Here is a 14,646-nt window from a genome sequence, read left to right as displayed (position 1 = left end):
CTTGCTTCAAAAGAGATCCCGGACCTCTTTTGAAGCAAGCGGCTGCGGGGAGATCGCTTCTCTCCGCAGCCGCTTGCTTCAAAAGAGATCCCGGACACCTGCCCCAGCCGCTGGGCTTCGTAGCGCTGCTGCGAAGCCGGGCGGGGGGCGGGAACACCTGCCCCAGCCACCCCGCTTCGGAACGCTGCTCCGAAGCGGGGTGGGGGGGGGCGGGAACACCTGCCCCAGCCGCCGGGCTTCGTAGCGCTGCTGCGAAGCCGGGCGGGGGGGCGGGAACACCTGCCCCAGCCACCCCGCTTCGGAACGCTGCTCCGAAGCGGGGTGGGGGGCGGGAACACCTGCCCCAGCCGCCGGGCTTCGTAGCGCTGCTGCGAAGCCGGGCGGGGGGGCGGGAACACCTGCCCCAGCCACCCCGCTTCGGAACGCTGCTCCGAAGCGGGGTGGGGGGGCGGGAACACCTGCCCCAGCCGCCGGGCTTCGTAGCGCTGCTGCGAAGCCGGGCGGGGGGGCGGGAACACCTGCCCCAGCCACCCCGCTTCGGAACGGTGCTCCGAAGCGGGGTGGGGGGGCGGGAACACCTGCCCCAGCCGCCAGGCTTCGTAGCGCTGCTGCGAAGCCGGGCGGGGGGCGGGAACACCTGCCCCAGCCGCCGGGCTTCGTAGCGCTGCTGCGAAGCCCGCGCCCCCCAGCCTTCAGAAGAGGTCCGGGGACAGACTGTCCCCGGACCTGGTCTGAAGGCGGTTTCCCTAGGAACGCATTAATTGATTTTCAATGCATTCCTATGGGAAACCGTGCATCGCAAGACGAAAAAACCGCAAGACGAAGAGACTTGCGGAACGAATTAATTTCGTCTTGCGAGGCACCACTGTATTCCTATTCAGCGACTTACTTCCTCTGAAGTTGGAGGTTTCCATATAGCCTTCACGACTAGCTGCCCTGTAGACTGCCCCTCCATGATTTAATTAATTTTAATTCAAGCCCCATGGCTCAATTAAAACGAAGTAATAAAGCCATTGAACAGCGGGTCTCATCTCACTTTTTTATTTCATTACAGTATTTGGAAGTTACATTAGTACTGACACTTAACTTTAGCTGTAACATGGGAAAGATAAAACAGCATTCTTAACATGGAAACTGAACAGAAACTTTAAAAAAAAAGAAATCAATTTGTTTGTGCATGTGTGAAAAAATCATATGTGTAATTTTCACACCAGTCCATTAAGTCCTGTGATTTATTTCCTTCAGTATCTTAAGTGTTGTTTTCTGTAGAGGATTCTGTATTACAGTTTTGTTATGTGTGGGTCCCTGCTCTGCCCCACTTGATGAGTAGTAACACACTGCTTAAGATGATAATTTAAACTAGGCTAATATATTTGGGAATTCAAGCATGTACTGCTTTGAAGTCATTAAGAGCGGGAGGAAGAAAAGAGATCTGGAACAGACATCCTGTAATGAACCATGTAAATCAAAAGAATGTGGAAAGAAACTTCTCAAACCTAACCCTAAGGATGTAAACACCTTATAGTTTTTATTTATTTATTTACATGATTTTAACTTGTCGATAACAGGATTCAGTTTCTGGACTAAGCAGAAATTTATTCTGCAGTGGGGAGTACCAGTCAAGCTGTCTTTCTTTTCTGCCTTTGTAGCACAAAGCCAAGATCAAAAAGTTTGAATGCCATGCAGCATTTGTAAACAAACACGACCATTACATGTGGAAAATCTATTTACAGCAGTTGAAGTCCAAAATCTCAATGGCTGGGCATAGAGTTCTGGAATTCTTGACTTTGTCACTTTAGAACAGCTGATCCCTTTCCATATCATAAACTGCTTTTGGATATTTGTTCAATTTCAATATAAATCTGCCCTCTGGCAGCATGGGGACTTCTGTTTCAGAAATACAGGTCAAAATCTTATTTTGGGCTGTGGTTCTTTGGCTCCAAAATGATCTTTATATGCGGCTTTTCCAAATACCTTGAAGTGTAGAAACAAAAAAATTCTAGCTATTTTCCAGTTTGTATTTTTGAAAATATTTAGTATACAGTCTATAGAGTTTTTAATCAAATGTGAAATTTCTTGTAAAGGAAAAAAAGGAGGAACAAAATGCATTTTTTAGAAGAAACTAGAGATTTTCTTAAAAGCCAAAGGAATGACTTATAGGCTTTAAATTTACCTACTGCAAATAAGAAAACAACCTATTCCTAGACCTCTGGTATGCAGTCTGGGCTTTTGGTCCAGAGCACTTAAGAAAATATAGGCAAAGTGGTATTGAAATAAGAATGCCAAGTTCTTCCAGACTTTGTTGGTTCAGGCATGTGTCAGAAATAGCCTCATAGTTGCTACTTGCAAGCTGACATTGGACTGAAGTTACACCTATTTTTACATCAGAAGGGCTAGATTCCTTTTCACGTACTTTATCCGTGTTGATCATGGGCTGAAATCAGGGATACAGTGTTCTTTGGTTAGCTATGTTTGCATTTCTCTGCATTCCAGAGTGATGAATTTGGATTTAAGAAACGAGAGGGTGTAAAATATGTGCCCGTTTACTCCCCAAGTAAATAGTGGTTACAATGTTTAAATGCTTTACAAATCAAAAGGCACCAACAGTCGCTCTGACATTCAGCAAACTCTTAGCTCCAGATATGATAATACAGTTTTCATTTGTGTGAGTACTCCCGTCTCTCCCAGTTGTGTACTTGTGCAAGCAACTGTACCATATGAGCCAGGAATATGTGACACACTTGGCTATTGCAGCTACTGTGGTCTTGGAGACTGGAAAATGTCTGCATCTCTCCAACCGCAAAAATTACTGCACTGAGTACCCAGCTCACATGTTAAGAATTGCTCGTGCGAGGATGAAGTTAGGTAATTGCAACCTGATTTGCAACTCTTTCTGCAGAGCCATTCTTCCTTAACTGGGTTTTCTCTCACTAGACTTCTTCTGCAACTGCACTAACAAGTACTGTACATGGTTGATTAAAACCGACTGATATGTAGTCAGGAGGATCATGTGCAGCCATGGGGACATATGGCCTTCTGTTTAACCAGAACATTTGCATCAAATACCATTGTATCATAGACCCAAGGTTCCCTTTTACATCAGAAAATGAAAACTATGACAAAAAGATACAACCACAACATTATCCACACAGTAAAATTGTAGCTACCATCTTAATTTTGGAAAAATCTATATACTCAGAATCAAATTTCAATGACCATAATGTTTTCAGATAAGAATGCTTAAGGTTTAAATTCCAGTTTAAGTTTTGGTAACTAAAATTTAATTTCTAAAAAAAGATGGGGCACAATGCATATGTTCCTAAAAGCAAATGAATGAAAGGGAAAAAGATGAACACGTCACTCAGTGAAGTCAGATGCTCTCCAGCTGAGAGTTTGGTGGATGAAGGATCAATTTCAAATTCTGTAGCAATGTCAAGCATGTTGCCAATGTTATGTGTCCATTTGCTATTAGACAACGTCTTCCTATCGAATGCTGTGATCAGATGTTGCAGGGTTAACTCATTGGTGTGGAGGGCACAAACGAAGCAGATCAGCTTATGACCAAGCTTGACCGCTACCCAGTGCATTGTACCACCCTCCCAGCCAGTGTTAACATTTATAGAATCACCACCAATGACCTGCTAGCTCTTAGCAATTCCCTTCTTCATGAAATCTACCAGATCATTAGCAATAACCTCAGCTGGTTTTTTTCTCTTTGAGCCTTTCTCTGAAGTGAAATGGGTAGAGATATCTTCCACCTGGCTTACTGCACACAGAATATTGCTGGGTAACTGCTGATCTGAATTGTTTGCTTTCAGCATAGCTTTAGTTGTCACAGCCGTCAAAGAAGATGCAGTCAATTTCACCCCTCTGACAAAGAAAATCAAATTCCTGATCCAGGCATTTCATAACTGTTTCTTGGGCCCTTTTGATTTTATTGTGATCAACTACAAGTCTCTCGTCTTCTTCAGTGATCAAGCCAACATCCATAACAGCAGCTGTGGCTTGCAGACCAACATCATATCTGAAGTTCTACATCAGACATAGGCAATCTTGGCCCTCCAGATGTTTTGGGACTACAACTCCCATCATCCCTAGCTAACAGGACCAGTGGTCAAGGATGATGGGAATTGTAGTCTCAGAACATCTGGAGGGCCGAGTTTGCCTACGCCTGTTCTACATGGCAGCATTATGTATTTCTAATGTGTCTGATGTTTGTCACACACCTTCCTGGAAGATGCTTTGGTGATCGTAAGGGTTGCACCAAAATGCCTCTGCTCTGGCGCGACTTTTACGATTGTCAGGCAGCTTCCTGGAAGGTTCTTTGGTGATAAGGTTCGCGCCAAAGCAACTCTAGGAGGCTGTGTCTTCCGTGGGAAGCAGCAGCGACTCAGGAGGAGGAAGTGGCAAAGGTGAGGGGGTAATGAGCGAGCGGGGGGGGGAGGCAAGGGGGAGCGTGGTGCATACCGGCACCTATTTTTCTTTCAAAAAACCCCCACTGGGTACAAACATGCTCTGACAGAAATCCAATAGTCCCCAAAACAATTCATCAACCTCTGCATATTTTTATGAGACTATCTGACAGACAATTCTAAGCTGGGTTCATTATGCTTGCAATGTTCTTTACTGTATCCTTCAGTTACATGTATGGTGTTATTGTGTTTCCTCATCCTTGATATGTACATACTCTAGCATGTAGAAAACTGGAAAAAAACACCACTAGATTCTTTTAAAGAACATCTTATATTCAGAAAATGGGACGCGGGTGGCGCTGTGGGTTAAATCACAGAGCCTAGGACTTGACGATCAGAAGGTCGGCGGTTCGAATCCCCGCGACGGGATGAGCTCCCGTTGTTCGGTCCCTGCTCCTGCCAACCTAGCAGTTCAAAAGCACGTCAAAGTGCAAATAGATAAATAGGTACTGCTCCGGTGGGAAGGTAAACGGCATTTCCATGTGCTGCTCTGGTTCACCAGAAGCAGCTTAGTCATGCTGGCCACATGATCCGGAAGCTGTATGCCGGCTCCCTCGGCCAATAAAGCGAGATGAGCACCGCAACCCCAGAGTCGGCCATGACTGGACCTAATGGTCAGGGGTCCCTTTACCCTTTACCTTTATTTTCAGAAAATGCAAGAAAATGTTGATTGTTCCTGGTGTGTGTGTGTTAAGAATCTTAAATCTACTCATATAATTTGGTTATTTGGTTTGTTACTTTATATAAGAAATAGGATAGAAAAAAGTCAATAATATTAGAAATCATTCTGAAAAAATCAGTTTCTTTTAACAGTTGCTGGCTATGCAGCTGAGCTTCAGACTTACAGAAAATAATGTGCATTTATGAAAGATGGTTGGAGTTAGGGTCGGCTTATTTAGTCTAGACAGTATTTCTCTTGCCAAATGTCACTTTGCTTAGTTCTGCCTATCACAATTGTTTAATAAAGGCAGTCCAAGACTATTGTGTATCAAGAGAACTTCCTTGGGCTCTAGAATGAATGATATTTGGGTTTATAACAATGTAGTACTTTAATGATTTTAAATTAGTGACAAGGACATAGTCATAAGTTCACACAAGTTTCCCGTGACATAGAGGCTGCATGTGGTATGTAAGCCCTCCTGGCCTACTAAGTATGTCTGTTCCACAGTTGGGCCCACATGTTGGACAAATTATTTGTTGATTAATTTATGTACAACCTTTAATTAGCAACAATAGCAGTTCATAGTATGATGTTTTAACTTTAAAAAAAATGTTTTTAATGATATTGATGTATTTGCTGCCATGGGCTTCCTTTGGGAGGAAGTATGAGATTTAAATTGAATACATAATTTTTAAAAATTATCTGTCTATCTGTCTTGTCTGTCTGCTACATCCACGAAGCAGTAAGATATCAGACTTGGTCACTCACAAAATGTAATAACATACAGAAAATAATATTTTCTCTCTTCTTGTTTCTTCAAACAGAATGATGCCCCTTTCATCCCAGACTTTGATGATGAATGTACATCATGGCCAAAAACAGGAATATGTTATCAAGCCCAAGTACTCCACAACAAAGAAAGTGATTTCAGGAGAACAGTCTACAGAGAGTTCATTGCCTTTAAGGATAAACCAGGATCAACTTGCCTCACCTTTTCAGTGTGAGTATGAATGAAATGGAACAAACTTTGACGGTGATCTTGATGTGCTGAAATAAATGGAGGGAACTATCAAAAGGAGAGGTTGTAATAATGAGTGACTAGATAAATGTACATCTGAAGGCAGCCCTTCTGAACTTTTGAGATTTTATGTAAGATTTGATGTTCCTGACTCCCTTCTTTCAAATAAGATTACCTGCAACCAATCCTTAACAGTATTTAGCTAGCTACTTGATTGCACTGAGATCGCATGAACCTCAGAACAAATCTCTGTTGAGGACATGCACTTAGAGACACCCAAAATAGCTATCAGAAAACTTGACTGCAGCTGCTAAACTTCCTCTTTTGAATTTAAAGTATGACCATATTGGACTTTCTCCTTACACATTTTTTAAATGTTGCAAACCCCACCCTAAGATCTACGGGTATAGGGTAGTATACAAATTTAATTAATTAATATTGTAGAGCAAGAAAAAGTGCTGCCGAAATGATTGAGGTGCTGGAATACTTTCCCTTTAAAGCCATTTTAAAGCAGTGGGGCTTTGAAGTTTAGAAATATTGGGGGGGAAATCTTAAGTGTGGGATGTGATAGGAGTTAAATAAAGAGATCCCCCCACCATTCGCTTTATAACAATAATAACAACAACATTTTATTTTATTTATATCCCACCCATCTGACTGGGTTGCCACAGCCACTCTGGGCAGCTTCCAGCATATATAAAAACATAATAAAATATTCCTCTTCTCCCAGGCCATTGGCAGATTAAACTATCTATGACCTTTTAAACTTGGGGTGGAGGGTATTATTTTATTTGTTAGGCATTTTTTGGTTTTTATACTGTAAATGGTCTTGTGATCCTTGGATGAAGGGCAGTAATGAAACTAAGTAAATAAATACATTAGATAGATAGATAGATGATAGATAGATAGATAGTGTTTCTTAGGTATTCAGATATATTAAATCTAAAATATTTGCTATTTAACTGTTCTTTAGCGGTCCAATGCCGGCAATCAATAAAGTAATAAAATGAATATATGCCATAATAGTCTGTTGGAAACTGTAGTTGAATTGGAAGCTGTTGTTAAATTTGATGCCAGAATTTGATTTTTATATATAGTGGAAATCACTAGTTTGCAATTAGTTCAACATCAGTTTTATATTGTGGGTTGTGGTTTCTGTACATTAAACATTAAGAGCAAGAGATGATAGATTCATTTGTTGCCTTCAGTGGCCTTCTATGTTAAAAGTAATTACTATGGACATTTACCAATAGCAAAATGCTGTTCTTACTGGCATTAGTAAAATATATTTTCTTGCTATATTAGCTACCACATAATTATATGAAGAGGGATAGGCTAGAATTAGTGTTCTGTGGTGAATTGAACTTTTTTTTTACAAAACAGCATTTTCTTCCATAGACAAGGGCAGAAAGGAATGGAAAGTCTCCTTCCTCGGTATTAGGAAATACAAAGTAGATAAGAGTAATTCCCCCCCCCCCCGTTAATTACTCTTATTTACTTTGTATTTCCTAATACCTAATAATAATAATACCTAATTTTGTTTTGAACATATGACACTCCTGGGGGCAGATTCTTGTGCATGTGCTTTCAGTAAAGATTCATCTGTTTGGCCAAATGGGACATTGATCCACCATGATTAGTCTTCCCTTAGCCAGCCCCCACCTTCCTTTCTTCTTACTTACAGGCTGTCCAGCAAATGTCACTGGCTGTCAGCTTTCTCCTCCTTAGTCTCAGTGTTGTCATCAGGGAGGAGGATGGGGACAAACCTAGAACTAGTTGGCTCTGCCTACTGTTGATCTCCCACCTACAGTTGGTCTCCCAGTCATCTGCTTTCCCAGCCCCATGGGAGAAATCATAATCAGAAAGGACATGAGCTATATTTACCATATAAAAATGATACACCTAGTAGAAATATCATGAGTCTGTTCACAGCTCTTCCAGACAACATCAGGTTGGGGGTAGTAGTGAAAATAGCTGGATCAGGTTCAGACAGTTCAGTAATAACAAAAAATATTTCTGCAGAATAGAAGGCTTGTTTTTTATATGGGTTGATATATGAACACAAGCACCTGCTTCTACTATGCTCATTTTCCTGAAATCCCAAAGTGCTTCACATACTTGATATCAGAAATCCTTATAGCCACCAGTTCTTAGGGCCACATTATAAGGTAATTTATTGTTATCCTCATTTTTCAAAACGTAAGGCTGCCGAGACCATATAACACCGGTCTTGAAAGACCTACATTGGCTCCCAGTATGTTTCTGAGCACAATTCAAAGTGTTGGTGCTGACCTTTAAAGCCCTAAAAGGCCTTGGTCCAGTATACCTGAAGGAGCGTCTCCACCCCCATCATTCTACCCGGATGCTGAGGTCCAGCTCCGAGGGCCTTCTGGCGGTTCCCTCATTGCGAGAAGCAAAGCTACAAGGAACCAGGCAGAGGGCCTTCTCGGTAGTGCCGCCCGCCCTATGGAACGCCCTTCCAGCAGATGTCAAAGCGATAAACAACTACCTGACATTCAGAAGACATCTTAAGGCAGCCCTGTTCAGGGAAGTTTTTAACGTGTGATATTTTACTGTATTTTTGGTTTTTATGGAAGCCGCCCAGAGTGGCTGGGGAGGCCCAGCCAGATGGGCGGGGTATAAATAAATTATTATTATTATTATTATTATTAGCTGAGGTCATGTTTGAACTAGAGCTTTTTTACTGAAATCAGTCTGACATTGGCTACATTCATTCAGTTTGATTTAAACCAATCTGTCTTAATTTGTCAGAGTTTAAGTTTTGTTACTCAGTTCCAGTAAATCATTTACAATGGTGCCCCACAAGACGAATGCCTTGCAAGACGGAAAACTCGCTAGACGAAAGAGTTTTCCGTTTTGGAGGTGCTTCGCAAAACGAATTTCCTATGGGCTTGCTTCGCAAGACGAAAATGTCTTGCAAGTTCCTGCGGTTTTTTTTCCTTCCCCCCCCCCCATTTTTCTAAGCCGCTTATCCGATAAGCCGATAAGCCGCTAATAGTGCTAATCCGCTAAGCTGTCAATGGGCTTGCTTCGCAAGACCAAAAAACCGCTAGATGAAGAGACTCGCAGAACGGATTCTTTTCGTCTTGCGAGGCACCACTGCATATGTATGAGAAATTTGAGTCAAAATATAGGCCCTGGCACTAGAATTCCAAGTTGATAATTTGGCAACACTGCCCCAGAGCATGTCTGCCAAGAACATGAAGGCTTGTGGGCCTTCCACTAAATGACCTAAGATTACTGCCTCTCCAGGGTTTATGGGGTGTTGGGGGGGGTAGTACCTCTGGTGGGGGACAAGTTGTGCTCCTTCTGGGTTGTTTGTCCACCTTTGGTCCCCACCCCGCATTCTGCTCTCAACTGTGGCTGCTAGAAGCTGTCAGCATATGACAGTGACCATACCCCAGGAATGGCTTCAGCTACTCAGTTAAACCAGGTGACAGTAGCCAATGTGTCTCATACCCTAAGTAAGTTAGGGACTTGCCCTGCATGAGAAGACAGGCTCTGGTGGATGGAGTGTGCAAGACCAATAGTGGGACCAATGGTTAATAAGGCGGTTTCTGCACATGCTGTAGAGGGAAGAGAGGGGCTGATAGGACTTGTCAACCTGGGAAGGTAACCCATCTAGGAAAGGAAAACTCTGATCCTAAAAGTCGTTGCCTTGTGGGACATCTTCAGGTGAAGAAAAGGTGAAGGAGTAAACCCTACACAAATCTGGAGTGGAATACCTCAGATGGTTGAATGGTGCCTTGTATGCCTCCTCCTGGCAACTCCTGCAGGCAAACTGGTGCCAAACATATTGGTCTGTTTTCCTTTGGATCACATCAGTGAGGTCAAGAGAGGAGTTTTGTTGTCTGGGCAGCCCAGGACCCTGGGGAGGTTGCTTTGGTGCTGCTAACACAGCGGTTTGACTTCACCCCCATAGGCACACTCCATTGTCTCTCAAGACAGATGGATGACAACAACTGCCTCTCTGTTTTCCTGAATCAGTTTTCTTTTTAAGGATTTCAGGGATAGATCAGTACAATTTAAACAGCCTTTTTCCATAGATGGAGAGAAAGGCGAAAGCTTCTTTCCGTCAGAAGAACTTTTAAGGCACAGCTTTGACCCTTTACCCTGGGGATTGATTGTCGGAGCCTCACAAGCAATTATTAGAGGAAACAACAGGTGAAATGAGAAAGTGCAGAGCTTGTACAATAGAGGGTAAATATAGACCAAGATGAGAGCACATATTGAAAGATGTGCTTAAAAATAAATATGGAACAGCTGTCTGAATTATTGGGCATTGTTGATGTTATGCACTGAAAATAAGTCATAGGCTCCACAGAGGAAAAATAAAATATGTGATCATCTAATTCAGGACCATAAAGTAGTTGACAACTTTTAGCCCAGAATTCTTGTGAGCTCATCTTTCCATTTCTAAAAACATTCTTAATACAAGATTGCCGAAGCACTGGAAAATGTACAGTTCACATTATCTGTTCAGGAATAAGTTTCTTGTCTTTCTAGTGTGTTTTAGTCAGTCACCATTTTTTTTCTATGCATCAAAACGGGAGGTTTTAAAAGATACATTATTGATTCAGTACAAAGCACATAACTGTAAATGTTGTGTACTAAATTTAACAATAGCAATTCAAATTTTCTGCGACTAAAGTTTTATATTACAATGGAATTGAAACACTGATGCTCAAAATATCAACCAATTATATATTTTTTAATCTTTTAAAAAGTTCCATGTTTCATAGAAAACTTGCCCATTAAAATTTTATTTAAAAAGTGGAACACATTGATTTATAAGACTCCCAAGCATATAGTATGGCTTGAAATAAGAGAATATGGAATCATTTGATTAAGGTTTGGCCTTAACTGTAGAAATTTTGCCTGTGAAAATATAGTACTTTCTTATTTGGGGAAAGATTGCATTTTACAATTTCTGTCCTTGTTAGAGACTGTTTTGGGGCCAGCTCGTAATTTAAATGAGCTACATTTCCCCAAATTCTTGTCAAAAGACAGCTGTATTTTGGTTTGCGTTTTGTTTCTGAAAGTGCAAATTAGATAATTTTGTATTTAAATGCAAATATAATTTCTCTCTGATCCCTAGTAAAGAGCATTTCCTCTTTATCAAAAACTCATTATACAAATTGTAATGTGTTCAAAAGGCAGTTAAAAGTGTGTATGTGGTACCTGCAGTAACCATAGATTGAGAGGGTGCTTTTAGCACTTGTAATTCATGAGGACCAAGAAAGGACAGGGGTAAACAGAGAAGGATGGAACCCCTCTCTTTCGTTCTTGTGGAACGGAAAGCAAACATCACTGTGTGTATTTGCAAGAACGCTTTGGAAGAGAAGTCTAGAATGGAGTCTCTTTCCTGGAGCTAAGCAATGTTAGCCCCACGATTTCCTTTGCCTTCAAGTTATTAGTTTCTATCTGATGGAGAAGAGATTCTGAAGGGCGCAGAGGGGTCTCTGACATTTGCCACTTGAGCACACAAATGAAGTTGTACTGCATGATACTATGAAGCATGACTAAGAAATCTTGGGATCTGGGTTGTGAAGTGCCATTCCCAAAGAGGCCACTCCACACGCTAGAAGGCAGCATTTCTCAGAGCCATGCATTGCAATGTCACACAGTACAATTCCATTTATTTATGTAACTCTGTATAACTCCTTTTTCCCCATTGCTGAGCTTTTGGTGTGTGGCCAAAAACTGGCTCTTTTAGGAAAAGCCTTTGGGCTGATTTAGAGTGGCTTAAAGAATATTTATTTTTTTGCTGCTGTAACTGTTTTGTTTTTATTATTACTTTTTTCTTTTTGTTAATTCAAAACTGTATAATCATGTTATAGTCAGCAGCTTTGACAGTGTTACGGAAAGGAATACAGAAGTATTTTAATCTAATAATAAACAAATGAACAAACTTGCTCTAAGAGTGGTTAAATTAGTTCTCTGGAAACCTATAGCTGAGGTGTTAATGGTTTTTTTAAAAAAAATACTTTGCAAGTTAGACAGGTCAGGGCAAAATCTAGTACTTCTATTAATTTAACTTCATAGTACATGATTCTTTCTCTCTCGCTCACTCTAGTTAGGTTCAGCAATTGCCCTAAAGTTGGTTGCCAAGAAACAATAACAGCATTGCTCATTGCTAACTCTCAGACATGTTTCACGTTGTTTTAAGCATGTAAAATGGCCACAGTCCAAAAAGGGGTGCTACGGGTGCAGGAATCATACAGGAAGAAGCGTAACATTAATGAGATGTCAGAAGATGATTCACTTTAAAACAAAAATAAAATAAAACAGCCTCTGTTTGTTCATGAGATTTAGACATGAAGGTTAGGCATAAATAAATTAATACCTGATTGTGATCACTGACTCAGACTAAAATGCTGTATCCATAAAGTACTCTGAGGCATGGATTATAAAATGTATTCTGCAACAAGCACCTTAGCGTTTGCACACACACATAGAGGAGCTGAGTTTATAAGCTCCACTACAATGTGTGGGAGGTTAGGGCAAACCAAACTGAAATGTGTGAGTTTCTTCATAATCTGCCTATGAGCCAGATATTTTAACTGGGACATCCAACAAACAACAGATTATTACTTTGTGCTTTTGCAACCAGTCTAGTCAACCTTACTGCCCTTAACCTGACCTGCAAGGTCTCTTGACACACCTAAACCAATACGTTGTTCCAATACCCTTGTTGATACTTTGCTTGTATCAACTGAGTTTATTTTATCCAAGCCTTTCTGAGTTTACTGTTAGGTCCATCTTTGTCTCTTGAGCCTCAAGGAAGCAAGCAGAACATTTTGAGGCTGCCACGCAAACTGTGAGCCCTCCTGATAAAAGTTTCCAAGCTCAATTCAAATTGCTGGCTTTAACCTTTAGAGCCCTACATGGCTGGGGACCAAATACCTGTTGGATCACCTTCTTCCACATCAGTCTGTCCATCCATTGTGACCAGGTGCTAGTAAATAGGGGTGGCTGTGAAGGAATTGGATGAAGAAACAGAACAAATGAGCTTGTGTTTTTTGGATTAAGGCTGGTAGCTTGTTTGAGTTGCTTGAAGGCTTGCTTGTGTGTTTGTCTTTTGCTGTGTGCTCTGCTAGAGCATTTGGTCTGACAGAGAGGAGCTACTGCTGAGAGGGAGTGTGGCTGAAGGAAGAAGTAAGTCACTGACCTTACTGGAGTCAGTTAGCAGCCATCAGTTCTACACAGCTGCTCTTAATTTCTTGGAGTTCATGACAAGGAGCTCAGGAACATTTCGTCTTGGTCAGACCTCACCTGGAGTTTTGTGTCCAGCTCTGGGCACCACAGTTTAAGAAGGATATTGACAAACTGGAACATGTACAGAGGAGGGTTACCAATATAAGGGTCTGGAAACCACAACTTTATTTTATTTTTGTTTGTATGTTGCTTTAATCTCCACCCTTCATCTGAGAACCGCAGGGCGGTTTACTGTATGAAAACACACAGAAATTGGTTCAGGGTGTTGGATGTGTTTAGCCTGGAGAAGAGAAGACTGAGAGGTGATGCAGTAGGCATCTTCAGATAGTTAAAGGGCTGCCACATGGAAGATGGAACAAGCTTGTTTTCTGCTGCAACAGAGAGTAGGACCTGAAGCAGTGGATGAAAATCGCAACACAAGAGATCCTGACCACACATTAGGAAGAACTTTCCGACAGTAAGTTCTGTCAGTCAAGGATTCTTTAGTTGTGATTCCTGGATGACACTTTGGGTTCCTTCTAACTATACAATTCTATGAGTGTCATCTGAAGCCTTTCTCCAGGTACCTTTGCAACCAGGCCCAGATTAAAGCAACTGGGGCCCCAGGGCTAGGAAACCCGGGGAGGCCCAAACTTAATAGCATCTGATTAAGAGAAGCAAAACCTTGTTCTTTTCTGTAGCTACTCAGCGAATGTAGAACATTTCTGAAATTTTAGCATTGATAAAAAGATTGTTAATGAAGACATTCACATAGAACATTCCTAGGGAAATAATAGTTATGTTACAACATTACACTATCTACAAAGTCAGAACAGTTTCTTTTGAGCTCATTTGGATGCAAGCTTACCAATTATAACATTAAAATGAGTAAGTTGCAGTTTATCGTTTTCTGTGCAGAGAATGCATTGATAAGACAACCAGTCTTGGCACATCGTTGACTGTACATCATTCTTTATCCTTTTTAGTCTAGAAATTGATCTTTCACTAGTACAGTTTGCAACCATTAAACACAGGAACAATCTGAAAATTGTTTCCACATTTGGAAAAGCTGTCCAAATTTTCTCCTGGAATATTATTTCATACATACCTTGGTGGCTTAAATTTTATTTTTCAGGGTGAGCTTCTTTGACATACAGGTGGAAGGACAAGAATTCCTTGAGTAGGCTAAGCTCACCATCCTTTGGATACTTTTTCATCAACATTTTACTGCCATTGTGAATCTGTTCCTTGGTCACTTGCAGATTCACCAAAAATTG

At 41.3% G+C, this 14,646-nt stretch overlaps 1 protein-coding gene across 10 annotated transcripts in view; it reads left to right on the top strand.

Annotated features, from left to right (window-relative positions):
* Window positions 1–14,646, top strand: part of LTBP1 (latent transforming growth factor beta binding protein 1) — a 187,018-nt gene that overhangs the window by 31,160 nt on the left and 141,212 nt on the right. For all 10 annotated transcript variants that reach the window (XM_081905343.1, XM_081905338.1, XM_081905346.1 and 7 more), the window contains exon 4: window positions 5,958–6,133. In XM_081905343.1, the coding sequence (XP_081761469.1) occupies window positions 5,958–6,133 (176 nt within the window). The remainder of the gene's footprint in view (window positions 1–5,957; window positions 6,134–14,646) is intronic.

Source organism: Podarcis melisellensis, assembly GCF_964234715.1.
Source record: "Podarcis melisellensis genome assembly, chromosome: 3".
NCBI lineage: Eukaryota > Metazoa > Chordata > Lepidosauria > Squamata > Lacertidae > Podarcis > Podarcis melisellensis.
The sequence above is the reverse complement of the archived record's forward strand: the minus strand, read 5'-3'. Positions and strand labels throughout refer to the sequence as shown.